This window comes from Barbatula barbatula (assembly GCF_947034865.1).
Source record: "Barbatula barbatula genome assembly, chromosome: 16".
NCBI lineage: Eukaryota > Metazoa > Chordata > Actinopteri > Cypriniformes > Nemacheilidae > Barbatula > Barbatula barbatula.
The window spans coordinates 20465003-20492125 of NC_136779.1; the positions used below are offsets into that span (position 1 = coordinate 20465003).

General features: G+C 39.5%; 2 protein-coding genes across 2 annotated transcripts; one reads left to right on the top strand and one right to left on the bottom strand.

The window, feature by feature from the left end:
- Nucleotides 1-1651: 1651 nt before the first annotated feature.
- top2a (DNA topoisomerase II alpha) lies at nucleotides 1652-17054 on the bottom strand. Its single transcript, XM_079476258.1, has 36 exons — nucleotides 16991-17054; nucleotides 16792-16860; nucleotides 15352-15498; nucleotides 13964-14054; nucleotides 13818-13881; nucleotides 13597-13742; nucleotides 13415-13512; nucleotides 13088-13300; nucleotides 12186-12359; nucleotides 12005-12106; nucleotides 11557-11694; nucleotides 10785-10923; nucleotides 10552-10709; nucleotides 10322-10447; nucleotides 10129-10239; nucleotides 9945-10050; nucleotides 9662-9771; nucleotides 9466-9558; nucleotides 9262-9376; nucleotides 9020-9141; nucleotides 8791-8939; nucleotides 8371-8602; nucleotides 8006-8140; nucleotides 7727-7927; nucleotides 7422-7617; nucleotides 7225-7316; nucleotides 5466-5606; nucleotides 5293-5376; nucleotides 5014-5211; nucleotides 4734-4857; nucleotides 4219-4383; nucleotides 3252-3414; nucleotides 2951-3018; nucleotides 2709-2846; nucleotides 2386-2627; nucleotides 1652-2204 (listed from the first exon to the last, which is right to left on the bottom strand). The coding sequence occupies exons 2-36, from the start codon at nucleotides 16816-16818 to the stop codon at nucleotides 2061-2063; spliced, it is 4752 nt and encodes a 1583-aa protein (XP_079332384.1). The 5' UTR covers nucleotides 16819-16860; nucleotides 16991-17054; the 3' UTR covers nucleotides 1652-2060.
- samd14 (sterile alpha motif domain containing 14) lies at nucleotides 16290-26710 on the top strand. Its single transcript, XM_079476259.1, has 11 exons — nucleotides 16290-16343; nucleotides 17887-17989; nucleotides 18065-18107; nucleotides 19382-19431; nucleotides 20972-21129; nucleotides 21301-21646; nucleotides 22469-22556; nucleotides 23677-23745; nucleotides 24531-24666; nucleotides 24865-24978; nucleotides 26211-26710. The coding sequence occupies exons 4-11, from the start codon at nucleotides 19389-19391 to the stop codon at nucleotides 26370-26372; spliced, it is 1116 nt and encodes a 371-aa protein (XP_079332385.1). The 5' UTR covers nucleotides 16290-16343; nucleotides 17887-17989; nucleotides 18065-18107; nucleotides 19382-19388; the 3' UTR covers nucleotides 26373-26710.
- Nucleotides 26711-27123: the final 413 nt, after the last annotated feature.

The window sequence follows — 27123 nt, forward strand, 5'->3', positions numbered from 1 at the left end:
AACAGTTACGTAACAGCCATCTATAATTCCCTTCATGCGGATCAAAGGACTACAAGAACCCAATCTGCATGCATGCTGCTACACACTCACATGCCCACAGACACGTGTACGTGTGTGAGCGATGGAGGAAAGCTAGTTTCTTTAAAGCAATATAAGAACCCACATCAAACACACTTATAACATTTAGTCCTGTTAAACATGAAAATGACTATGAAACTAAAGATACAGCTTTACAGGAATTGCATTCGTTTTGCATGATGGAATTACTGTTTTTACACAATCTTACTTAATCTTGGGCTATTGTTTTAGTGTAATAAAAGCACTAAGGCACTTTGTCCTTAGTCACGCTTACTTCCAATGCCATATATAGAAAATCTATAAAAATGACCATTCTGACATCATTTGCAAATCTGTATAAATATCTTTCTTCTGATAAACACAGAAGGATATTTGGAAGAATGCTTGAAACCAAACAGATCTCGCCCCCCATTGACTCCCATAGTAGGAAACATGGCGGGGTAGTCAAAAGACAGTGTATACTCAGGAATCACGGAGCTAAATTCAATTCTTTTTAAGACTCTTTTCATTTGTCACAATGTTGTTTAATAACCGGGTGTAAAGGACCTCCCATTACTCGCCTACGCGATTGTCAAATTGAGGCCAACTTTAGCATATGATCTCTTTCGACAAATATGAAAAGATGTTGCAACGGCATTTAAGACTTTTTAGAGGCCTTAATTTTCTCTAAATTATCAACCTATAATAACTCTAAAGACCCTGAAAGTGCCCCAGACCTGTTTGCCGTTCAACATTTTCAAAATGTCTTTTGTGTTCAACAGAACAAAAATGATTAAGTATTTTCTCCTACTATGGGAGTCAATGGGGGGCGAGACCAGACTGGTTATAAGCATTCTTACAAATATCTTTCTCTGCGTTCATCAGAACAAAGAAACTGTTTAAACTGTCCCTTTAAATGTTTTACACAGCTTATATTTATACTGGGCAAGTACTTAAATAAAAAAACGTATCGTATTTTTTACTTAGATTTGGCAAAATTCAGGATTAGTTTGGCAAAGCTTGGAAATTGTACACTGTAAATGTTTAATACAAGATACAATTGTACTGTGCTTACAGATAACTGCTGCTACATTTACATTGTTCAAGTTATAAATCCCTAAGAAGAAAAACAAAAAGTAATAACAATGGGACAATTCTGCCATCTTGTGGCAGCAGTGAAGTACTGCGCAAAAAACAAGTGCAGCGCTTTGCTCCTAGTCTTGTGTCGAGAACTTTGTAAGAGTTCAAATAAAATGCTCATATAGCTACATTACAATAAACAATCTTAATTCAAATCAGATGCATGTCGAAGAAATTATGAGACACAAAACTAGTCCCATGCCTATTTTTTTCCCTTTTGATCCTCCAAAAACGATCCACTGGACCTTTATTGACATAAATGCAATCTAATATACATAACGGTTTTCATAGGTGTATAAAGACCTTTCATAATGAAGCATAACGTTTTATTATCTTAGAATGAGTTCTTTCTATCTACATACACCGTGGGTCCCCTTACATGCTATTCTCCATGTTGTTTCTGCAGTAGCCCTACACGGACAAACTGCTCTACAGACGCGATCATCTTCAGCAAAGCAGCGATAACGTGATGTGTGTCAGCCTCCATAGTCCTTCAAAAGGGTAGAGACATTGGTTGCAATGCAACTTATTTATTAGAAACTTTGAAAGAACATTGAAAATATTTACAAGACAAACACCACGTATAAAATTCAACAACGGACAAAGCAATAAACATCTGCCAATATGCAACTGTTATCAAGTTAAGAAAGTCACAAGTGGCTAATTCTAGTCATTAGTTTCTTTTAAAAAATAAAACAGGCCATGTCCATAAGACAGTGGATAAACTCTACAGATCAAATTCTACTTAAAATAGTTATTTTATGTAAATATGAAACCAACCGCTACTATAACTTTGACCTTGGAGTATCGTGCACACAGAAATGCTTGTTAACAAGAACTGAACATGGAGCACATTTAAGAGATCAAAAGTCCTCATCTGAGTCTGAACCCAGTGTGTAGGTCACAGGTTTGGTGGTGCGTGCAGCTCGGCTCCGTGGAGCAGCAGATGATGTCACAACCTTCTCGTCCAGTTGAAAGCTGTCATCATCCTCCCAGCTCTTTGGTTTCTAAAACAAGGAAATAAAAATTGCATGAAGTTTCTCTAAAAAAAATCTCTGGCCATGAACAACTCTGGGAAATGATCAATGACATTGTTTGGTTTTAGTTTGTTGTTCATGTATAAGTTAGTACCCTACTAATGTTTATTGAAAATCACAGTTTCAATCAATCAAGAATGCGTTCGACTACCTTTCCAGCAGCGCTCTTGCCCTTAAGGCGGGCCATGAGATTGCCGCTGTCAGAGTCGCTATCTGATTGGTCGCTGCTCAGAGCGGTCTTCCTCTTCTGAGAAGGTTTCTTCTGAACGACAGCAGTGGGGGCGCTGTCCGACTCACTGGAGGTTATTTTTAAAGCAGTGGGCTTCTTTACAGCTTTTGCTTTTTTGGGAATCGCCGTTGAAAGAGCATCCAGGATTGAGGGCTGTTTGGAGTCTAGAAGAATAAAACCACAAATCATCAAGAGAAGAACTGCTGTTCTGGACCTCAGTGTGACGTATGAGAACATTCAATTACCTGCTGCTTTCTTCTTTGGAGCGGCGCTGGTCTTCTTTGCGGCAGGTTTCTTGGTGGCTCCCGATGCTTTGTTCCCCTTCTTCTCTTCGGCTTTTGGTGGAGGTTTAGTGACCGGCTCTTCACTGACATCAGATTGAGCTAGTTGAACAAGCAAAGAGAAGTTAAAAAGCAGAACAAAACATGCCAGGACAACATTCTATAGATAAAGAAATTATTTCAGAGTAGAGTGATGTGCGGCTTACAGCTGGTTTTGCTTAGAGGATCTTGTTTCTCCATCTTTGACTTGCTGGACTTTACTGATGGTTTTTTCCTGAAAAAGGTATAAGAGTTGATCAAAAGCAACACAAGTGAGATGAGAATTAAAGCAAGTCTCGATTTAAGGATAGTCTGCCCAAAAATACAGTTTATTTATAAATAATATTGAGCAGAATGGTCACGGTTCACTTCAAATACACAAAATCAACAGACATTGACGCAGCTTGTGTTTGGAAGAGCACAGAAGCTTGTGTTTCATGCATATGAGTTTGGAGTAGAAGATCTTACGTGGGTGGGAGTGGAGGAGAGTCCATGTCGCTGTCCGCTTGAGCGCTGGGCTCTGGATTGAAGGAGTCATCATCCTCAATGACAGGCTTCTGTTTACTGCTCTTCACCCAGTCATCAAACTCATCCTCACTGCTCGACAGACTGTACTTCTTTTCAGCCGCAACTGCAAGATTCCAGTTTACAAGACGACATTTTAGTATATTATAACAGAGTTGTTTAGGATTTGCACAAGACATAAGGAATGTAAACTATAGAAATAGACTTAGGCGTGCTTAACAGGAGACTGCCGATATCGCGAAGGGTTTACAGTATTTATTAATTTAGTTTTTAATGTTCGATAATGTATATAACGTACACAATAATGCACATTATTGCTAACTTTTTCTTGCATTTTACAGGTAAAACAGATATAAATAACATGTTTTAAATAAAGTCACAGATTGCAGTTTTAATAGATGGCAAATCAAAACTGTAGGCTCAGTATAAGGAGATGTACAATTTAGCTGGAAATGTCATTGTCATCATTTGGCTAACTTAAGATAAGAACAAAGTATCCTGCAATTTTATCTTTGAAACAGGGATTGCGATAGAGGCAAATATTACAGATTGCATCTTAAAAAGTAAACTTAGATTTTTTTCTAAGTTTACTTTAACGTTATTAAACACAAGCTATTATTTTAAACATTTACTCGAAGGTCACAACAACTGGTATAAAACAATCCTACAAGAAAAATGCTTTACTAGACTGATGTGTAATGTCTTTAAGTGAGACCCGCTCACGTCGAAATAGACGAATGCACTTGATTGTTAAGAAAAACATTAATACAACTTCATTTTAAATTCGAAGGTGTAATTACAAATGATTGAAAACAAACATGTGAAATTCACAAAATACATTAATTTATGAAAACAGAACAAAAGAGAAGGATGCAAGTAAATGCATGTGTGTGCATAGAAAGATCTTCACCTTTACGTTCTCTCTTCGCTCTTGGAGCCACTTCCTCACTGATGACATCCATGTCAGAGTCAGACCCCACATCTTCCTCATCATCATCATCATCATCATCTGACCAGGGGTTCTTCTTCTGCATCGGTTTGAAGTTGAGGGTGGTCTGCTTGCCCGACTTTGCCCCTGTGACGCACGAGATGAAAAATCTAGATCAGAGTTTCCTGACATGAGTCAAAAATAAAATAATCTGAACAATATAATTGATACATAAAAGTGTGATGAGCCTTTTTTAATAAACGGTTTTGTTTTTATCTTATATAAAATCAATAGAATATCGATATTCATCTTGTGTACTTCAACAGTCTGATAGCCTTGTCATTCTCCAAACAAAATCTAACATTGTGCCTCATTTCAGCTCTGGTTGATTCAAATCTTAAAACTCTTTGTTGAAGATTAATGGATGGTAAGTGTTGTCCTGGAGGGGAATGTGATGTGTTCAAACTCTACACCAGCTCATGTGTATGGAATCTTACTCTTGTCTTTCGCTGGCTCTTTCTTGATTTTCTTGGCGAGTCTTGCGGTCAGTCCCATCTCGGAGCCATCAGCTGGAGCGTCTGCCTCATCATCAAACTCCATCTTCATCACCACATCCCCCTTCTGAAAATACCCCACCACAAACCATCAGTACAATGAACTACATCAGTGTAAACAAAGAAATAATATCAATCTCAGGTGTTCCGTACAGTCTGACGACACGAAGTGTGACAACCGACTGATGAATGATTGAAAAAATGAAATGCATCCAGCACACACCTTCGCAGCTTTCCCTCGCTTGGCTCCATCCTTCTTCACAGCTTGGTCCTTCATGGTGCTGGTGATACGGGGGATGACACGGCGGCCTTGTGGGGTGGGCATCGTCTCGTTCTTCATCTTCACCACCTTTGATTTGCCTACCTTCCCCTTGACCTGAGTCCCCGTGGTCTGAGACTCAATCTCCTTCTTCTCCAAATTCTAGACACAAAACAAATCAATATAACGCTCGTTCCTGACCGCCCAACATGTGCACAAACCGGTTAAGCCAAATCCATTTACCTCCAGCTCCTCAGTGAAGGCAGCCAAATCCACTCTCCAAAGATCGGCAGGCTCCTTTCTCTTCAGCGTGTTCAACTCTGTCAGCTGAAGAACAGAGAGAGAACCTTCAACACCGCAGTCATATCAAACACCACCTCTGTGATTCTATCCTGCGATCACATGTTCATGTTCACCTTATCATCCCTCTGTTTGCACAGCTCGTCTTTCTTCTCTTTGGTCAGGTACCACAAGGGCATACTGAGCAGATAGTTATAATCAGGACCAGACGAGTCCTCTTTCTCCTCATCGTCATCCCCGGCATCCTCCTCGACATCCTGATAAACACACACACAGCAGAACTATACTCATGCACATGGATGGATGTGAGGTGTGTGACAAGATCTCATGGCACTGGTCCGTCTGGCCTGACAAGAACACAATATCTTTCGCAATTGGCACGATGGAGTGCTTGGCTCGAAATTGCGACCATTTTAGTTGCATATGCTCCCTATACTTAATCTGTGCAACCTCAAAATATATTTCTGAGTGCATATTTCGTTGTGGTGCGCCCTGTTTTTTATCACGGTACAGAACACGCTAATAACTGTACGAAGTATGTGCGTGCCGTGCTGTGAGCTACAGCGACCGGCCGGGCCATTCATAGACATCGTGATTTTCCATCCGTCACTGCTACATTCTATGTAAACACGCGCTAGACAGACAGGTTTCCAAGTTCACGCATGTCTCTCGCATTATCAGCAGTCTCTCTCACTTATGTCTAAAGAAAGCTTTAAATGTCTACTTTTGAATGATTCGATTCAGATTGAAATCAAATATGCCATGTTTATGTAATATGCATGGAAAACATGTACAGTTGAGAAATATTCTTCCTCACGTTTTGCTCAGGTGTAGTGATCACAGGACTTTTAGTCCAAAAATGGGGGATATATATACTGAAACACATACTTAATATTTCTATAAACACTCAATTTCTATAAAATCTCAGTTCAACTCAGTCTGTTTCCTTCAGGCGATAGCTCTTATGACTGCAGGACGTATCTCCACGGTCTTAAAGTATACCAAATGTCTCACGACACATGCAGACAGATGATGCAAAGGCAATGTTTCCATAAAATAACACAAAGATGTGTTCGAAATGTTCAAAAATAACCATAAATAGTTTGTATTTCCTTTTATTATTTCAAAATAATATGAAATAAGAAAGCCTTAAATGGAAAACATATATTTACACTACAAACCATGTCAGTGAACTACAGTAATAAAACCTAAGAAAAATAAGTAAACAAAATCGAGATTTAGATTTTAGGCCAAATCGTACAGCCCTTTGTACCATTATTGAAAACAGGCAAGTGTTTGCCAAAAATATATATTTTTCACTTCGAATGTGATATATGTATTTGCAAACGCTGCACGCAGGGGATTTCTTTAAAAAGTCTTGTGAACACAGTCTCATGGGATGTTTTAGGTTATTTAAATGTATGCATTCCGTAGACTTCAATGCGTTTACCCATGGCTGGACTACTCACGGTCTAATATATAGTTTCAAGCCATTCAATAGCGGAATGGCCCATTTTAGTCTCTGTACATAGATAACGTTATAATGTTTAAGCATATCATATTGACGTCTCAACTTCCAGACTCTGGATTTTCTGTACACTTAGCAAATCGCTGTTCAGTTCCCCATGTAAATAAAATTACACCACACGCTGAATGAAGCCGTATTTCTGCATTTATAACAAGCATGAGCTTACATATGTGCAATGTAAGCATAGAACATGGCGTGATTATGTAGTTTTTACTGTTTCTCTGAAGGCTGTGAGGGTTCAGTCAGCGGAGGACTGACAGTGTTATGCAAAAGCATATAGAGAAAACATATGCTAAACATCAGCAATTATCGATGAGCTTTATTGGCCGAATGCACATGTAGCATACCTTCTCCTGCGCTTGTTTCCAGGCTTTAACAGGGTCCGAGTCGTAGCCCATCTCCTGAAGCATACGTATGAGCTCCTTCTTGGGTTTATTTTCTGAAATGACACAAAGCATTATTTAAACAGCCCAAAAAAAAAACAATAGCGGCATAATAATGAGTAATAAAAACCATTTTGAATGCATTTGGCAATAAGCCTCACCAATGACAAGGTTTCCCTGAATCTTCTCCAGAATAAATCGAGCCTGGTTGGAGAGTTTAGCGCTCTCGGCTCCCAGCATTCCCAGCAGCCAGTCCTTCCTGAGGACGTAATACTTCATTCTGAGCTCAAAGAAATCCTTAAGGATGTCCTGAACAGACTCGTACTTCTTCAAACTCCCCACGTGATCAAACAACACCTGTTGGAGGATGATACAGACAGGTACTTAAGGACGGATCTACTGTATTTCAATTAAAAACAACGCACTGGACATCAGTGGAACAGATCGTGTTTATGCGTGTGTTTACCATGGAGTTACAGGTGAGAGGATTCTGGAGCTTAAAGACTTTGTGCAGTCCGGCGGCTTCGGCCTCTCTCAGCCGCTCCTCGGTCATCTTGACGACGAAACGCACGGTGGTGTCCGTGTGATACTCTTTATAGTCAGTGATCAGAGCAGGAACCTTCTCCGAGCCATTCAGCATCGCCTCCAGCACGTTCTCTTTATAGGTCTAACACAGATTCAATCACACAGTTACCATCAAATCTATTCAATCTAAATCTTTACTTAAATGACATCAAACACACACCTGAGTCCAGGTTTTGACAGGCAGCTCTGTAATCTCAATGGTGGTCGAGTCAATGATGGCCACCTCACCGTTATTCACGTACTGATTCTTCGCCAGTTCTTCAATGGTGCCTTTGAAGCCCTTATAACTGGGCAGCTGGATGTACAGAGAATACCACAATATCATTAATCAACTTTGCACTTTAAAACAGCTTTCCTGTAGATCAGTGGTTAGAGCATGGCGCTAGCAACGCCAAGAAGATGGGTTTTTTTCCCAGGGATTGCGCAGGTATAGTATAATGCAATAGAAGTTGCTTTGGATAAAAGCATCAGCAAAATTGATAAATGTAAAACACAAAATGTTTTATAGCTTCAAACATGACTCACCATGGGAAGAGTTTCTTCTCCGTTGAGCAGGCGGTGGATATTGTTGATGATCTCACGGAGGTCAAAGTTGGGTAGGCGACTCGCCCATCCTGTGCCAATGCCATCGGCTCCGTTGGCCAGCACCACAGGGATGATGGGAATGTACCACTCGGGCTCCACTCGCAGATTATCATCGTAGTTATACTTAAGCAGGTTATCATCCACCGAAGGGAACAGCAGGCGAGCCAGTGAACTGAACGTTTCATTGGAAAGGTTTTTAAAGTACAATTTATGCTACAGGTTATACAAGCTATGCTAAATCAGTGCCCAAAACCTACTCATTTCACTGGCCTAAAAGTACTCTATTTAAACCAATTTGTTCTTAGACTTATTTGTGGCCTGTATGCAGCCAAATCACCATCATTGGCTGTGAGGATGTACCTGAGCATGGTGAAGATGTATCTGGGACTGGCAGAGTCTTTTCCTCCGTGCAGACGTGTGCCAAACTGACCCAGAGGTTGAAGCAAGTTCAGATTATTACTCCCCACGAAGTTCTGAGCGAGACCTATGATGGTCATCATCAGAGAGGTCTGAGAGAGATAAAAGCACATTTAATATCATATTCACAGATCATAAGATTATTGAGTGAAGTGACATGAGTGATGCTCACCTCGCCGTGATGGTACGCCGACATCTCGGCAACTGATCCAGCCAACTGGGCCACCTTCACTTCTCTCTTATCGTTCCTCTTAAAACAGCAGAACATGACCTTCCTCTGACCCGGCTTCAGTCCTGACAACACGCATCATACATTCATTTGTGCGACAGCAGGTCGGGATCAAAATCTAGCAAGCTATGAACATAAATGCTGCAGAAGCGAGTAGTTAAGATTTATATGAAAATGTGTCTCACCATCCACCAAGCACGGGATGGACCTCTCGTTGTCAGAGTTGGAGAACAGCACAAGTTCCTTATTGATGAAATCGTGGAAGGAGAGTGAGGTGGTCTTCTGTCCATACAGATACTCCTGCACATGGGAGAATAAAAGGAAGTTTAAATGGCACACAAAGCCCCCCTCCATGCCAGAACAACGGTTTAGATGGACGGTATAGATACCTCAGGCAGGTTGTGTTCCCTGCGCTGTCTTCTGTCGATCATAAAGCTGGTCAGCCATTCCTTCCTCTCCTCCACCTTCTTCTTACTAAAGGCCTGGAAGCACACAATGTTTTCAAACAGACGAAAACTTGTTTTAGGAAAATGTTCACTGTTTAAACAAAAGTAAATATCACCAGGCAAACCAAGATGTGCTTACCAGGGTGATAGCTTCATCGTCAGCAGGCCCGGAGTACTTAAAGGGGATTCGATGTCTCGCCATATCCACAAAATATTCTTTGGCCTCCTTGGATGTGCTGGTACCCAAACCTGTAGATGTGCATGCAGAAAACGACACATGAGCCACACACACTTCAAACCTCATGATGTTATCAAAGACCACCCAGTGTGTTTGTGACAACCTTCACCTCCTACATCATAATCATCAAATAAAACCAATGCTTACGTTTGTCAGCTGACTACCACAGGTATTTGAGACAAACCTTTGTAGTATTTGATCCTCCAGGATTTTGTGCTACTCTGTTTATCCTTCCACTCTGTGAACTCTGGGATACTGTAGAAGGAAAGTTCCTGCTTCTTTTTGGACGCCTGTGAAGTGACAGTAGATGATAAGACAGCTCCACACGGCTTATTCTATAACTTGACAGCGATGATGCTGGCACGTACCTTGATGATGGGGGTGATGAACTCCTCCAGGAAGTTGTGATGCAGCAGAGAGGGCCAGTTATGATGGATGAAGTTGATGAGAAGACCTTTAATGTGAGATCCGTCCTGATCCTGCATAAGGCACAAACGTTTCGCATTACGACCCTACACAAGTCATCTGAGCTGTGATGGACACACGGTGATCGAGTCTGACCTGATCTGTCATGATCATCAGTTTGCCATAGCGTAAAGTCTTGAGGGACTCCGGATCGCTGTAGTTCTTCCTGTACTGCAGACCGAGGATTTTTATGATGTTGTTGATCTCAGCATTCTCCATAATCTACAACAGAAACATAAGAGTTAACCAAAAGCCTTTCCATCCAAATCAATAAAATGCTTTAGTTCAGCAAACCTTAGATTTAAGTTCAATTTGACTTTACAGACCTGTTTGTGTGACGCCTCTCGCACGTTGAGCATTTTACCCCTCAGAGGAAAGATCCCGTAGCGGTCTCGTCCCACCACACCCAAACCGGACACGGCCAGAGTTTTGGCCGAGTCACCTTCCGTAAGGATCAGAGTACAGCTGGAAGAATTCTTCCCACCTGTAACACGACCAAAGTCAAGTAAATATCCGTGTGAAGATTTAAGGCAGAATAAACTCTTGATGCTGTTCTTACCAGCGTCGTTGGCATCATCCAGTTTTGGCACGCCCTTAATCTTCGTGTGCTTGACAGCAGAGCACTTCTTATTGAGCTGAGTCTGAGCTTTAAACTTCACCCAGTTCATAATGCTCTCTACTATTCCACAGCTATTTGCCTGCAAAACAATGAGATCATTGCACATTTATTACACATTTCCTAAACAAAACATGCTGGGAGTCTCTAATCTCATCAACCAGCCTTTTTTAACTGTCGCTGAAAGTTGAAACATTTTAAAGTCACAGTGAAATAAATTATACAAAAAAAGTCATGAAATATTGCAGTGTTTTTTGTGAATAGTTTATCAATTTGTGTCATTCTCTTTTTAAAATGTGTGTGCCCTCAAAATCCTTTGTTAAAATCTGAAAATGCATTTCCTTCCTGTAATGTCTAACCATCTTAGTTGACGGCTTGGATGGAGCATCAGTTAACTCCTCCCCTTCGACTGTCAGTATGCAGCCATTTCAAAATGCAATGGCTGTTTATAAATCCAATACGAAAGCCACGCCCACTATTCTTGTCATTCAAAATTCAGTTTCACTCGGAAATGCATAAGTAAAAACCATCTCTACTTCCCGTTTCACAGGGACTTTAACTTGAAGGTAAAACGATGCGAGAGTATAAAGTCACAGAACTCCACCAAAATAAATAATGACAATATTAAATAGTGGTTAAACTGTCCCATTACGTTCACACATCCGAGTAGAGATTGTTTCGGGGCATGCAGGTGCATCCTGATGTGTGATCTCACCTGTTTAACAAACTTTTCACTCAGGGAGCAGGCAGAGCCGAAGCTCTTCTGCTGTAGGGTCATGTTCTCTTTGGTTTGAGAGTCAAAGCTGGGATTCTCGATCAGACAGTTCACAAACAACCACATGTGATTCCTCACCTGTAAACACGTTAAAAGAGAACTTTATATAGGGTGACCATGTGTGCCATTTTCCCCAGACACGTCCAGGCAAGGATTTCGGTTGTGTCCACCGGAGGCTGCATTTGTCCATTCATCGAGGTTTATTATGTCAGAAAATCAACTGTTACAGTCCAAGGTAAGAATGATTCTTAAAGAGGAGGTAACACGCTGTTTCTGCCAATCTCATATTAATCTTGAATCCAAAAAAATTGCCCTACTTTATATCTATAGCTGCAAAATAAACATCAAGATGAGAAGTTTAGAAGTGATTTGCTGATCATAGATGTACCTGGAAAGGTTTGACCGTCACTCCAGCTTTATTCTTTTTCTTCACCACCTCAATCAGCTTGGACACAATCTGGTCTGCAACATAATCTACGTGTCTGCCACCCTGAAACAAAAACACACAGAGTTAAAACGTTTATTGTCCGAAAGATGTCAGAATCACCAAAAATATGGAAAAGGTTTACCTTGGTCGTGGCGATGCTGTTAACAAAACTGACTTGTTGGAATCCTTTATCACTGAGCGTAAGACACACCTCCCAACGCTCACTAACATTCTCATGTACGATTGTCAGAGCCGAACCTGTCTCATCCACCTTATCCTTCAGATACAGATCCACATAGTTGCGGAAACCAGTCACCTGACAAATTAAGAAACATCAGTTAACCCATTATAGAACAGCGACATGGAGATGAGATTACTCCATCAAAACACATTCATGAGATGATGAATGGCTCAGCTTTCCTGTGGCTCAGTGGTTAGAGTATGGCACTAGCAACGGCAAGGTCATGGGTTCCGTCCCTTGGATTGCACATAGTCAGAAATAGGGCTGAACGATTAATTGCGAGGTGATAAAAACGAGAAAATTCGAATCGCAAAGACTTTAATTATGGGGGTGCACAGCTTGATGCGACCCTGCTCGGAGCTGACTAGTACCATCTTAAAAATGCGCAGCATCTTCTCCTTTCCCCTAAAGTTCTTGGGACGGAAGCTTGCTCTCTAGTGGTGTCTGCTTGCAAGTGAAGAGATCGTGTTGCACCTCATTCACGTCGTGACTGCTTCACTCCACACGTCTATGTGAACCATGAGCCAAGGCTGAAGAGTGCATTGCACCATCTGTCTAATATTGGGTTGGTTAACATGATTTATTGATTTTCTTTATTAAATAATACAGAAGATAAGGTGCTTTATTTAATAAATAAATTGCAATCGCAATAATGATAAAACAAATTTTTAAGTCGCAATTAAATATTTTTTCTAAATCATTCAGCCCTAGTCAGAAAGAAAATGTATAGTACAATGCAAGTTGCTTTGGATGAAAGCATCTGCGAAATGCTTAAATGTAAAAAAAAAAAGTCGTCTACTCACTGCCAGCTTTTTCCCATTAAGAAAGACTTTAACACCCTTGGAGGAGCCAGCGATGTCATACGCGCGCCGGGTCAATAGGGCCACTGTGTCCTTATCTAAAGCCTGCATCTTAAACTTAGCCAGGTCCGGCTGAAATGTGATGCAGGTGTAGTCTTCTCCATTGAATGGTTTGATCTTACACTCTTCCGTTCGGCCCATGTTATTGAACCACGTCTGTCAGAAAAAATAAAAAATGTAATATTTAAGAAATTGTTATCAAAAAATTAAAATTGTTCCATCAGACAACACTAGACATAGAAGACTCCAATAAGCACTCATTGGTCTTACCTGTTTAAAACAGTTTTTAGACTCTCGACAGGCCGTCTCGACGGTGAACTTGGTACTGAAGATGTTACACAACTTCGCACCGTATCCATTACGACCACCTGATAAAGACAAACTCGTTAAACATCCCACAAGAGCGAAACCCCCTTGCCTCATCTATCCATCCACTGCCAGCACAGACTCACCGGTGACCTTCTTCTGGTCATCGTCATAGTTACTGGAGGTCAAGAGCTGGCCGAAGATCAGAGCGGGCACATACACCTTTTCCACTTTGTGCTCGACCACAGGAATACCCTTTCCGTTGTTCCACACGCTGATGGTATTGTTCTCTCTGTCCACACAAAAGCAAGCTACTACATCTTTCAACATCGACACCGCTGACCAATCAGAGGCTAACAATACTTACTGGTCGATGTTGACCTTGATGCAGTTCATGGTCTTGTCTCTTTGTTTGTTATCAGCAGCGTTCACTACGAATAAGAGAATAACAGTTAAATTTGATCTCGGAAGAACTAACAATAAATTATAGAGTTATACCAGAGGAAAACTCACCAAGAATCTCATCAAAGATCTTATAGAGTCCTGGCACAAATGTGACGTCTCTGCAGTTCATCCCAACATCATCATCAAACACCCACATTTGCTGGATTGAGAAACAGAAAATTGTAATTAATGGCTACAATGTTTTAAAGGGACACTGTCTATGTTCTGTCATTGTTTACTCACCTTCGAGTTGTTCAAAATCTGTATACATTTCTTTGTTCTGATGAACACAGGGAAAAATATTTGGAAGAATGCTTATAACCAAACAGATCTTGCCCCCCATGACTCCCATAGTAGAAAAAATTAAGTAATAATCATCAAACAGTTCTGGGGCACTTTTGACTACCCTTGTATTTTTTCCTACTAATGGAGAGAGTATCTGTTTGTTACAAGCGTTCTTCCAAATATCTTTCTCTTTGTTCATCATAACAAAGACATTTATACAGATTTGGAACAACTCGAGGGCGAGTAAATTATATATTCTGTATTTCCAGATTCCAGTACATGGCGGTATTTTTTAACACATTTTATACTGATTGAGAGAGGAAAAACTGCAAATGATTGACCTAAAATGCCCTTTTATACGCTCATATGGCGAATTAATATTGTAGAAAAATGCCACACTAGTATTATATAGGTCAGCAAGTCAATCAAATTGATTCATGACGAAGTGAAGGAATCCTGATGCATGACAGTTCCAGTTAAAATACAGAACCTTTTGATTGTGCAAATTTCCCAAACAACTTGTTACTTCACAATGTTAACAATCCCCTTCCCCTATTATAATTGCAAAGTTGTGACTACATTAAAAACTGAATAGTATGCAAAGGTAACTTGCATCCATAATATTTTAGCAAATGCATGGAGAAAAAAGCATATCTATAGGTAGCACTGGTGCTACACATGTGTTACATTCATCTGCTGATGAGCCGCGCGGTAGACGCTCCCATTGCGACATGAACGGAATATTATACGCTCCCGCTCATGCGTGAGACACACGCGAACATCAAAACAACTATGTTTAGGGCATGTTTATATAGAAAATTGATGATACAGTAGTGCCGCGACATAGAAAGAGGCATTCTGTTTGAATGGCCGGTCATAGTGCAACAGTGAAAAGGGACTCCGAAACAGTGTCGCTCCTCACATTGCTTAAGCTACATCAGTAATACGGTTACTAAAATATAATAACAAAAATACACACCAGTAATCGTATTAACCGGTATACCTCCCAGCACGATGTCACACAGATTCATTTTGTGACACTTGATTGTTACGACTGACAGTATTGGTAAACACAAATGCGAAAAGATTCGATCTAGGTTGTATTTATAACGTTGTATCAGTAATCATAAATAAGAACCATTATCCACGTATAAACACAGACAGATCCTCACCTGAGTGACCGGCTCCACAGAGCCGATGTAGGTATCAGGCCGGAGCAGGATGTGCTCCAGCTGCGTCTTCTTCTGATAGATCCGCTCCACAGACATTCGCTTCTCATCCTTCTTTGGTTTACTGAGAGCTTTGTTCTCAAACAAATTCTGTAAAAAGAAACTAAAAACGTTACACAGAGGAACAGAACTGTGTGTTTATATAAATTATCTGCAATCGGTAGATGAATGGATTTTTTTTATGTTATCTGCCAATAATAAAATTTAGGCCGATATATTGCCTCGCCTTGAACCACTTCAGGTGCATGCTGCTCACAGTTAAAATACAGTCTTTCCATTGTGATCATTCAGTTAATGATGCTATTAGCAAAACTTTGTTGGTACAGGTAAAATATGTAACTACAGTATTTATGAATGTGTGAATTATAGGAACAAAGGCATATTGTTTGAATCAGACTGCTGTCTTGTGGCTATAGAGAAAACTCTTCTGGGTTGCTCGGGGAGAACCTCTATACCATTTACTTATTTAAGAGAAATCTATAATCAGTAACCGTGCATCTATAAAAGTTGAATTAAATAAAAAATATACCCAAATCTTGAATTTGTGTAAAGTAGGCATGGAAAAATACATTTCCTTCTCAGAAAATGTTATATTAATACTAAAGTACTGTATATCAGCCATTTATCGGCTTCTAGAGTTCAAGAATTTTCGGTTATCGGCCAACATTTCGCTGCATCCTTAGAAAAACAACACCCCTAAAAATAAAGTTTAATATCTAAAGACATCTTTGGAAATTTTGATAATAGTTTTAACAAAAGCCAAAATAGATCCAGAACTTAAAAGACCAAACAAAATAGTTTGACATTTTCTATATAGTGTTACGACAGGATAACACAAATACAACCGATTTTAGTTAAATACGCAGCAATGAATCCTCGTTAGCGAACTCCTAGTGGCGACTTGCGGCATTGGCGTCCTGCTCAGCACCATTTTGGTAAAGTTTCCATGTGTCTTTTTACTATAGATATAGGCATGTGTGGTAACTTTGTACACCACGGTTTTTAAACATCGCTATTTTTACTACAGCGGTGGCTAACACGGCGTTAGCACAGTTTTAGTGTAACAATAGCATAAAGGCCAATAAACTCCCATTACCATGGAAACTTGTGGGATGCACCAAAATCGCATCAAAAGGCAATGCAATAACATCAAAAAGTGTTTTATTAGCACGCTGCAACCACGATTGTAGCATTAGCATCTAGTCAAATACATGCACGTGTCAGATCTAACGTTACAGTACACGAAGATAAGACCTGTTAACTTTACTAACTTCATGTAAATGATGGAACTTAAGACATGGCAGTTAGACATTTACATATTTTACTACTAAATATTTTACCACACATAATGGAAAATAACGTTAAATACACACACATATTTACCTTAAAGGGTGCCTCAGTTCCAGACATTTTAAATTTTTATCTCTAGCGTAGTAGAAATAAAGTAACGTTCTGCGACAAAGAAAGAAATACAATGTTTTGTATCAAACCAAATTTACCAAGTCACTTACTGAAAATAACGTAAATTATTCCTGAAATATCAACAATCTAACGCAATAACACACGCGACTATAACAGCTACCTATCCAACCGCTTTGATATTTTCAAATCACATACAGACATCCGCCCGCCAACTTCTCCAGCCAATCGCTGTCAGCGGTGGGCCGGTCTTTTGAGCTGTGGACCAATACCTGTTGACATATTTTGCGCTTTGACCCGCCTACTCTCGGAGATCCAATCAAACGTAAAATGATAAATCGTGAATCCAATCCGAATTTAGTTCCTGTCTTTCGCGGCCAAATGGACAAAAACATCGATGTTCTTGGCAACATAAACAAACGTGTTTGCAATGTTTTCATTATATTTCTATTAATTTTGTCAATTCATATATTTTACGTTAGATATAAGAATATTAGGAAAATGATTTGGAGCTTTCCTGCATTAGATGATAATCGAATTAATAGGAATAACATTTGTATTGCAGATGTTTTGAAAGTTTTCTTTTCTATCATATAAATTATTGCAATTATTTTAATATAAATTGTAAAATAATTCTGCAGTGGCTTAATACAGTATTACTGTAAAACAATCAAAATGCATGTTCATGCAACACATATAATCCATATCATAACATTGGATAATGTAATGGAAGGAGACACATAGACAGATTAGATGTCATCTATGATGGGTTGAAAGCTGATTGGCTGTTGGAGTGGTAATAACATTGATTCATGATGCACATGTGCCTCTACCTCCCTCTCCCTCTCTCTCTCTCTCTCTCTCTCTCTCTCTCTCTCTCTCTCTCTCTCTCTCTCTCTCTCTCTCCCCCTCTGTTCTTCTCTCTCTCCTAAACCTCCTTCATTTCATCACTGTCCTTGGGCGTGTATAGCAGTGTCTGACATTCTGTTGCTGAGGACCGTGTGTAAGTGTGTGTGCGCAGAGCAGCCTTGTGACGTTGTGAAATTTGTGCTCATCCAGGAGCAGAAGCCCTCCAGCATCATCCCGCGAGCAGGGCAGAGGAGCAGAATGCCAGCCCACCCCAGCAGCTGAGCTTTGCTGTGGAATACGCAACTATCTAGAGGTGAGTCTGTTTATCTGGCTTTCTATTCCATCATATCCCATCCACTTGCCATAATGAAATATTCATGATTTACAGCTTCCTTTTGTCCTGATTGTCAGCTGCAACTCTTATAGCAGAGGTGAGATACATTAACCCTTTTTAACAAGTTCAGACGTTGTATTGATCAGGTATCAAGTGTACTGCATGTAAGGTTATAGGATGCGAACGTCCCTATGTTAGCGAGGCGATGTTGATGATGAGCATGTACCGTTCTTCCTCTTGTTTAGCCCTGCAGTAAAAGTAAGCTTTTATTTGCTGATATATGCATACAGGCCAGATTCGTCCCCTCCCATCTCCATATTGATTTGTTTGCTATTGCCATTCCCTGCCTGTCAGCTACTTAGCAGCCCTGCCCCCCCCCCTAATTCTTATAGATGGCTTAATGTGTGGTGTGGGGGCCAGTTTCATGGCCATTAGCTTCATATCTTTATCACACTGGGATTGCGAGGCCCTTACGGGCGTATAGACCCTGCGGTTTCTTACAAAGTCAGCCTGCAGTGCTTTCTTACATGGAATGAGAACAAGAAGTTTGTATTGTTAGTCTTGTTAGGTGTCTGTATTGACATCTTGAATGTTGTTTAGTCCTGTAAGCCGTGATTAATGCATCAGGAGGATGAACTTAACCACGGGGCAGGTGAACCCTTCAAACACCACTCCAAAACACGATAGATGATAGATAGATAGATAGATAGATAGATAGATAGATAGATAGATAGATAGATAGATAGATAGATAGATAGATAGATAGATAGATAGATAGATAGATAGATAGATAGATAGATAGATAGATAGATAGATAGATAGATAGATAGATAGATAGATAGATAGATAGATAGATAGATAGATAGATAGATAGATAGATAGATAGATAGATAGATAGATAGATAGATAGATAGATAGATAGATAGATAGATAGATAGATAGATAGATAGATAGATAGATAGATAGATAGATAGATAGATAGATAGATAGATAGATAGATAGATAGATAGATAGATAGATAGATAGATAGATAGATAGATAGATAGATAGATAGATTGATAGATGCTGTGAACTCTGGGTGGGTGGGTGTGAGCATTGCCAAGGTGCTGGGCAGCAGATGGCACAACGTCCTGTTGCCTGGGCACTGTGTGTGTGGGGCAGCCAAATGACACCTGACCAAATGGTCAGTGCTGTACATTAGTGTGATTTATTTTGAAACTTGTAGAGTACACAAAAACAGAATGAACAAAACAAATGTCATTATTATTACCTGGTAAATAGTTTATAGTTTGGACATCAAGGAAATGTATTTTCAACGTATGTCTATCCAAATGTAGCCAAATTGTAATTTTCACAGTTTTACTCTTTTAGATTGAAAATGTCCTCCACACCACTGGCAGAAGCAGAGGAGGATGTGTTTGGTGAGTGACCTCTCCCGTCGGTCCATCCCTCCCCCACCATTAATGTCCATATCTTCATTTCCACACTCCCAATACACTGAGTGCATTACAGGCGAGAGTAGCTCTCCTGCCCCGTGTCTAAAAGCACCGGGGGCTGGACTGCTCTCTGAGCATGTGCAGTGGTGTGTTTCCAGTTCTAAATATTTGATTAAACATTTCTGCCGATTTTTAGATGCCGTACGTAACCGCGGAGCGATAATGGGAGACCTAATGGGCACATTGAAGGCGCTTGTTTTCTCCTATTATGTGCAGAATGTGATTTTACTTCAGAAAGTGCAGTGTGCTGAGTCAGTGTCAACATCACCACAGGAAAGAATGCTGAGATCCCAAAACAAATTTGGAGACGGAAATGGAAGGGTTTGGCTGTATCGTCTACTGAGAACATTAAATCACTGTGGATTTATATTTTTATTAGGGGTCACACACTAAAGACGTGAGGCATTTGTTTTATGTTTAATGCTATTATTATTTTACAGGGTTTTTTAAGACAACATAAAATAGTACAATGAAAGTTGACCGGGAAGGGGCTCTACTGTTTGGATGTAAGGGATACTATACAAAAATGAAAACTCTGTCATCCTTTACTCAGCCCTAGATCATTGTTCCCAACCTGTATAAATGTCTTTGTTTTGCTGAACATACAGGAAGACATTTGGAAGAATGACAGATCTCACCCACCATTTACTGCCATAGTAGGGAAAATAAATACTGCGGGAATCAATGGGGGAAGAGATTTGACGATCTTCCAGATATCTTCCTGTGTGTTCAGCAGAGCAAAGAAACGTATACATGTTATGAACAATAATCTAGGGGTGAGTAAATGATGACAGAATTGTCATTTTTTGTTGAATTTCCTGTTACAGAAATACTTAACAATGACAATTCACTCTTATGCCATCCCAGATGCCATCGAAAAAACACATTTGGTTCCCCAAAGAACCAGTTACTTAAGGGTTTGGATTGGAAGGGTTCTTTATGGAACAAATACAGCTCACTAATGAATGTGATGTATTTTGTTATGTATGTGTATATTATAGAATATTAAAAAGAGCTGTATAATTAGCCTGTAATGGGCCGTATATATCACATTTACAATTGCAAATATAATTAAGTGAAACTAATGCTGCGACAGAGCCGATTGGATTCAATAACAATTTCAGCAATGCACCGTGTCCATCCTGCTGTTGGATTTGTATCTACACACTTTGGTGTATTTGTCTGTGTGTGTTTGTGCATTTCCGGTTTCACTGACCCTTACACACGCCCCGGGGTATACATGAGGAATGGCCGCTCATCATTTATATAAGTAATCTCGGTTGCTGACAGCTTAATAGAGCTTCGGCCTGCTTTACACTGTCACTGTGCTTTATGGATTGTAACGAGAACGCTAATGTGTGTGTGAGCGGCGCAACAGTCTTTTAGCACACTTGTGATGTTATTTTCTGTTTCGATAGCAAAAGAACTCCAGAAACTAATGTCGGTGTGTTTTCTGCACCATCAGATCTGACTGAGGCGGTTCCTGAGACCGAACGACTTGACAGCAGCCTACAGAAAGCCAAAGCACAACTGTCAATCAAAACCAGAAGGCACCGCCCCTCTCGAACCCGTCTGAGAGACAGCCTGAGCTCGATAGATGGAGAAGAAGCCATTGATAGACTTGTGAGTGTGAATTTTCATTTATTGTAAAATAGCTGTCTGGTAAATTTTGAATTAACAGGGTTTGAAATAATATAATACAATTCTCAATTGTAGGCCAAACTGTTCCTTTAAATATAACCACATACATAGACGTTATACTCATATATGACTTTGTGTGTGTCTGTGGTCAAGAGTTTTGGCGGATCACTGCAGACGTCCTCTTCTCCGCCCCACCCCTCCTTTCGTGGCTCCTCTCCCTCCTCTGACCTCCTCCTCTCCTCCCCTTCCTCACGGAGAGACCGTTCCTACACCTTTGACCCCAGCACTGCGGTTGTAGAAAAGGAGGCGCAAGATGAAAGGAGGAGCTACAAGCACCTTCTGAACTTCCCCTCCGAGGAGACTTCCTCTAAATCCCCCACCAGACCCTGCATCCATTCAGAGACATCTTCCCCAGCCCATCTTTGCCAGACGGACCATCTCAAGTCACGTGAGGGAAGCCAACCTCTTCTACACTATGGAGAATATTCACAGAGTGAAGGTTTAAACACCGCAATAATCTCTTATTTAATTTAAGTGATATTTCAACTAAATATTTAAATTGTATCATCATTTACTCACCGACCTGTCTTGTTTTGTTTTGCTGCAGAACACAAAATGAGATATTTTGAAGAATGTTGGTACCAAACAGCCTTGGCCCCCATTTACTTCCATTATATGGATGTAAAACCACTCAGACATTTCTCAACATATCTTGTTTGTGTTCCACAGAAGAGTCATTTTCAGGTTTTCAAGGACATGAGAATGAATTATTGATGACAGAAGTTTTATTTTCAGGGTGACCTATCCCATTAAACCTCACTTCTCTGTTCTGGATTTGATTCAAATTTTAATTCTGGTCCTCAATTTAAAGTCACCATGCTATCAAACAGGAAAATTCAAAGTGTTGCAGTGATTATTATAAATGATTTATCCGTGCACACCATTATGTTTTAAAAATTCATCTGCACTTGTAATTTTTATATAAAAACGTTAAGCTCCTCTCCCCCTCTCAAGAATACCTCTTAACCACACGAAATAGCAACAAAAAATAGGTAGGACTATACTGACTGTCCAATGGCCAGGCATTTTTAGCCCTCCCCTCCAGACCCAATTTACAACAAACCAATCAAAAAGGGAAGGGCAAAATAAAGCCCGCCCTACATTTCTTTTCTAATTTCAGAAGCCGTTTCATTCGGACACTCATCATGACATGGAAGAGAAGTCAATCGCAACTTCTGTTTCATGGTGACTTTAATCTAGAACTTCGTCTAATCGTTTCTAATTCTAACACTTTTTTGGATTCGTATTCTGATGTTTTCAGACGACAGCCACGACACTGGTCCCGATGAACCGGGCAGTCCAAAAGTGCTGCTGGACAAGAAAACGAGGAGGCGATTTCTCGATTTGGGGTCAGTGTTTTCAATTTCCTGAGCTAAAAAATAATTAACTACACTTTTGGGATTATCATTTCTGTTTAATACATTGATTTTATCGTAATGCACTATAGTTTCTTACCAAAATTTAAAGCTGCATTTCTAAACATTTTGGCAAGTGAAATTTTTGTTTCATTTTTGAAAAATAATTTTCAGTACCCTAATTTAAAGTGCCAGGACTGTTACTGTAAGTAATGATCTCTTGAGTGTAAACATTGGGTGCAAATTATTGCCCCATTTGTTTGAGAGATCAACCTGTGGCTCAACCATTAGCAATCATTTGGGGAATAATCTATTTGTCCAACCAATGGAAGACTTGGGTGTATGGGTAAAGCTTTGTTTTTCAGTGGTTCTCCAACTATTTTGTTGGCCCCCTTTGTTTAGGGTGCATCGCTTAGGGGCCACCCCCCCCCCAAATAAAGACTTAAAATCTTAAACGTATAATTTGAATGACACCAAAAATATATTTACAAAGCTGGAACATCAATTATTTAGTTTGGGGGTCTTATTTTTCTGATGTTTGATCGCATAAAATCTAGGATAAATTTCATAAGATGCCGAAAAACCTGTGGCCTCCCTGGATCCGTCTTGGGGCCCCCCAAGTTTGAGTCTCAGTTTGAGAACCACTGCTCTAGCCTGCTATGGAAGCCTCAACATCCTTCAAAGGTGGCATTAAAATGACTTGTTAAAGATGACACAACAAGCAAAATATTTTAATGTGGTTATAGGTAAATTTGATATTCCCATTATGTCAAGCTTTGGAATATTTTTATTCATATTATCTTTGTATTTATTTTCTTAAGTAGAAGTGTAAATCGTGATTGGGGAATAATCAAATATTGTTGTTGACTATGAGGTGGGGCTTAAAGTGAAAAAGAGATCCTCAGAGCTAAGTTGTGGTAGAAGCATTTGGAAACACATTGGAAATAAACCGTATTCAATTTTTTGCCACTACTGGCAAAAAGGGAACACACAACAGATTAATAAGCACACGCAAAAGCTTGTTTTTTATTTTGTGTTGTACAAGAGAAATAAGCATACAGTGAATGAACATTTAGCATGGCTCTAATATTTTCTGCTTGTCTGTTTTGAGCAGGGTCACTTTACGCCGCACCTATGGAAAGGTCAGGAAAGACAGATCCAATAGACTATCAGCAGGAAATCGGTATGTCATCCTGTATTTTCTTGGCTAGGTCGCTGCCGTTGTGCAGTACCGTTTTGTCATTTAAGGAAGAGTTTTTAACAAACTCTAGTTAAGATCAAGCACTTAAATATGGGCCTATATTACAGTTTATTTAAACAATTGCAAGAAGCAATTGAGAAGCTTAAAGAGACAGTTCACCCCAAAATGAATTTTCTGTGATCATTTACTTGTCCTCTTGTAATTTCAAACCTGTACGACTTTCTTTCTTCTGCAGAACAGAAAATAAGATATTTGAAGAAAGTGAGTAACCAGACAGCACCGGACCCCATTCACTTCTATTGTTTGGACACAAAACCAATGGAAGTAAATGGGTGCCAGTTCTTCAAAATATCTTCTTTTGTATTCTGCAGAAGAAAGTCATACGGGTTTGAAATGACAAGAGGGTGAGTAAATGATGTCAGATTTTCATTTTTGGGTGAAGTTTCACTTTAAAGTCCGAGTAAAGTGACATTAAAATATATGTTCTGAGTTTGTCACACAACACAATAGATAATAATTCTCTGATTTCTCTTTAGCCAGTCTTTAACAGGATGAAAATACAGTTGACAGTTTTCTGGGGGTGTCTACGTGACATTCATTTGAATATTTTTATATAATAATTTCATCAAGCAATAATGTTTGTGCTGTTATATATTTGGATGTATTTTAAGCAGTTTATTAGAACATGTGATGTAGTATGAATGTAATTTTTGCACATGTGCCTGTATAGAGCAGATGTGTGATGTTATTTGTGTGTTTGTATGCAGGGATTCAGAGAGAACAGAGAGCCGGTCCTCCCGTTCCTCTGGTCCACCGTTCGTGCCTTTCTCTTGGTTCAGTGAAAGGATGAGAGGCTCCGGCTCCCCAAAGAACACACAGTCCCCAACCAAAACTTGCACCCAGGTAACAACATCAAGCCAACTCTATGCTTCCCATTAATGCAGTGTAATGACATCATTTAGATTGATCTCTCAAAGATGAGAATAAAACTCAGGAAAACAAAGCAGATTAAAGTACTTCAAGATTTCAGTAGAGATTTAGTTTAGGAGATTGGTGGTGTGTTGCTGCGGCATTCTAACGTTCCTTCCTTTTTTCTGCAAGGGCTCTAGTACAGATGAGGACTTTGATTCGTCTGTGGGTTTACTGGAAGACTGCAGACCCTGTAAGACTGAGTCATCACAACCCTATCAGACCCTCCCTGAGCACTCAGATGGGGTAAGATTATTTCTGCGGAACACATTTAAACTAAAGAGAGCATAACAGTAGTAGTGCTGTATGTCATTTTCTGGAGGATCTATTGACAGAAATGCAACAAAAGTTATGTCTTCAGAGGTGTATGAAGACTAACATAATGAAGCGTAATGTTTTTATTACCTTAGAAGGAGCTCTTTCTATTTACATCCCCTTAAATGGAATTCGCCATGTTGTTTCTACAGTAGCCCTAAACAGACACACTTCTCTACAGAGCACGTTTCGTAAATGTCGTCTTCTTTGGCAAAGAAGCGAAAACATGACAACATCCTAGTTCTGTGTCAGCTGCCGTAGTGCTTCGACAGGGAGGGGTAGAGTGAGCTGTTGCTTGCCATTTCCAGCCTCACTGTAAGATGGCGCTATAATTCACACACTGGACCGGTAAATAAAAATCGTCGCATTGGAATTCTAAGGTTATTTCTGTCGTGTCTCCCTTCTTATTTCTTTATGAAAGTATGTGATATTAAGGGCCACTTAAGTTCCTTGAAAACCAGAAATGGTTTCATGGGGAAACTGACTTCTGTTTGCACCTTGAAAGAAAATATTTTGATGATAGAGTCTCTCATTCCATCGTAATGCAAACCTCTTGTAAACTGATTTTCCTTGAAAGTGGAAACACTGTGACTTGATTTGCTTAACATCCAGCACAAAGCACAGAAATCTAAATATAACGTATACCTAAGATACAGCGGGTGTACCTATTCAATGCAAAAAGGGTCAGGTCAGCGCAGATAGTCAGAAACAAACGTACAGTACAATGCTATGTAAGTCGCTTTGGATTAAAGCGACTGCCAAATGCATTGATGTCATAGTACAGAGCAATAATATCTTAAGATACAGGTAAAACGTTTTTAAAGTGTAGTTTCTGTCCTCTGAAATACAGAGAGAAACTCAGTAGCATTGACCTACAGCGTTTACATAACCATCTTTGACTCGGTAGGACAATCATATATTATTGAAGTTCGACTGTCTGAGAGTGGTTTAATCTTATTCAAGGTGATTTATGTTGTAAATGCAGTTTGTTTTCAATAATTGAACTTTTACATTAGGCGGACTCTAAAACGCCAAGTAAAGCATTTTGTACATTAGCTGTTGGTTTGCTTTGAATTCACATATAGCTTATACAGCTATATAGATTTTTTGCAGTGTTGAAAGATTGTCTTTGTGAACCATTCTGTGACTTTGTGTTTTTGCAGAATGACTGTGACAATAGTCGTAGCACAGATTTCAGTTTTAAAAAGAAGATGCTTTCTGCGGCTGGCAAAGACAGGACGGAACGACAAAACGGCATCCATGGGAAACGGGACAGTGGGAAAAATGGACACAGTGAAGATGGACAAAAATTACTCACCACTTAAAGTTTTTAAAAGACTGAGACTGCAGGTGCCATTATTTATGTCAACCGTTAAGTTGGCTTTCACAATGTATTGCTGATGGATATATTAATAAAGATAACTTGCAAAAACTGTTCTTTAAAATATTTTAGTGAATATCTTTGTAATTCTAAATCATTTCAGCCCCGCCGCAAGCACAAACCCATCCAAACAGTTGAGCCAATGGTGCTGCGTTGGGCTGTTATACTAAATCGAATGGCAAAATTCCATTGTTGAGAAAACATCCTCCCAATGATTTCCGTATAGTTGTCTCTGCATATTGAGAAAATATTTGAACATAAATAAAATGACACACATTACCAAACCTCTGTTCACTTTGGTTTGTATTTTTGTACAATCACGAGAGCTCCGAAAAGTGGCCAATAGCCTGATTTTTTTAAACAAAGCATCACAAAAATTATCTTATAAATACTTAAAAATTATATTTCATTAAGACTGAATAAAAACAAAGGTCATAAGAATGTCAAAGAAATTGTTGCATCTGTATTAACAACTGGACAATACTAGAAAATGATGTCATGATTCAAAGCAAGCATCAGGCAGCCATTAAAAAAATACTTGACCATGCATATTTTATATGAATATATTACCTGTATCTTAAAAATATGTTTACCAAGTCATATTTGGGCATAGCATAGCAAATCTACCAGGTCATATACCTGTATTAATATTTAATAGACAAATTTGAACCATTAGTTTTTCAACTCATTGTGAA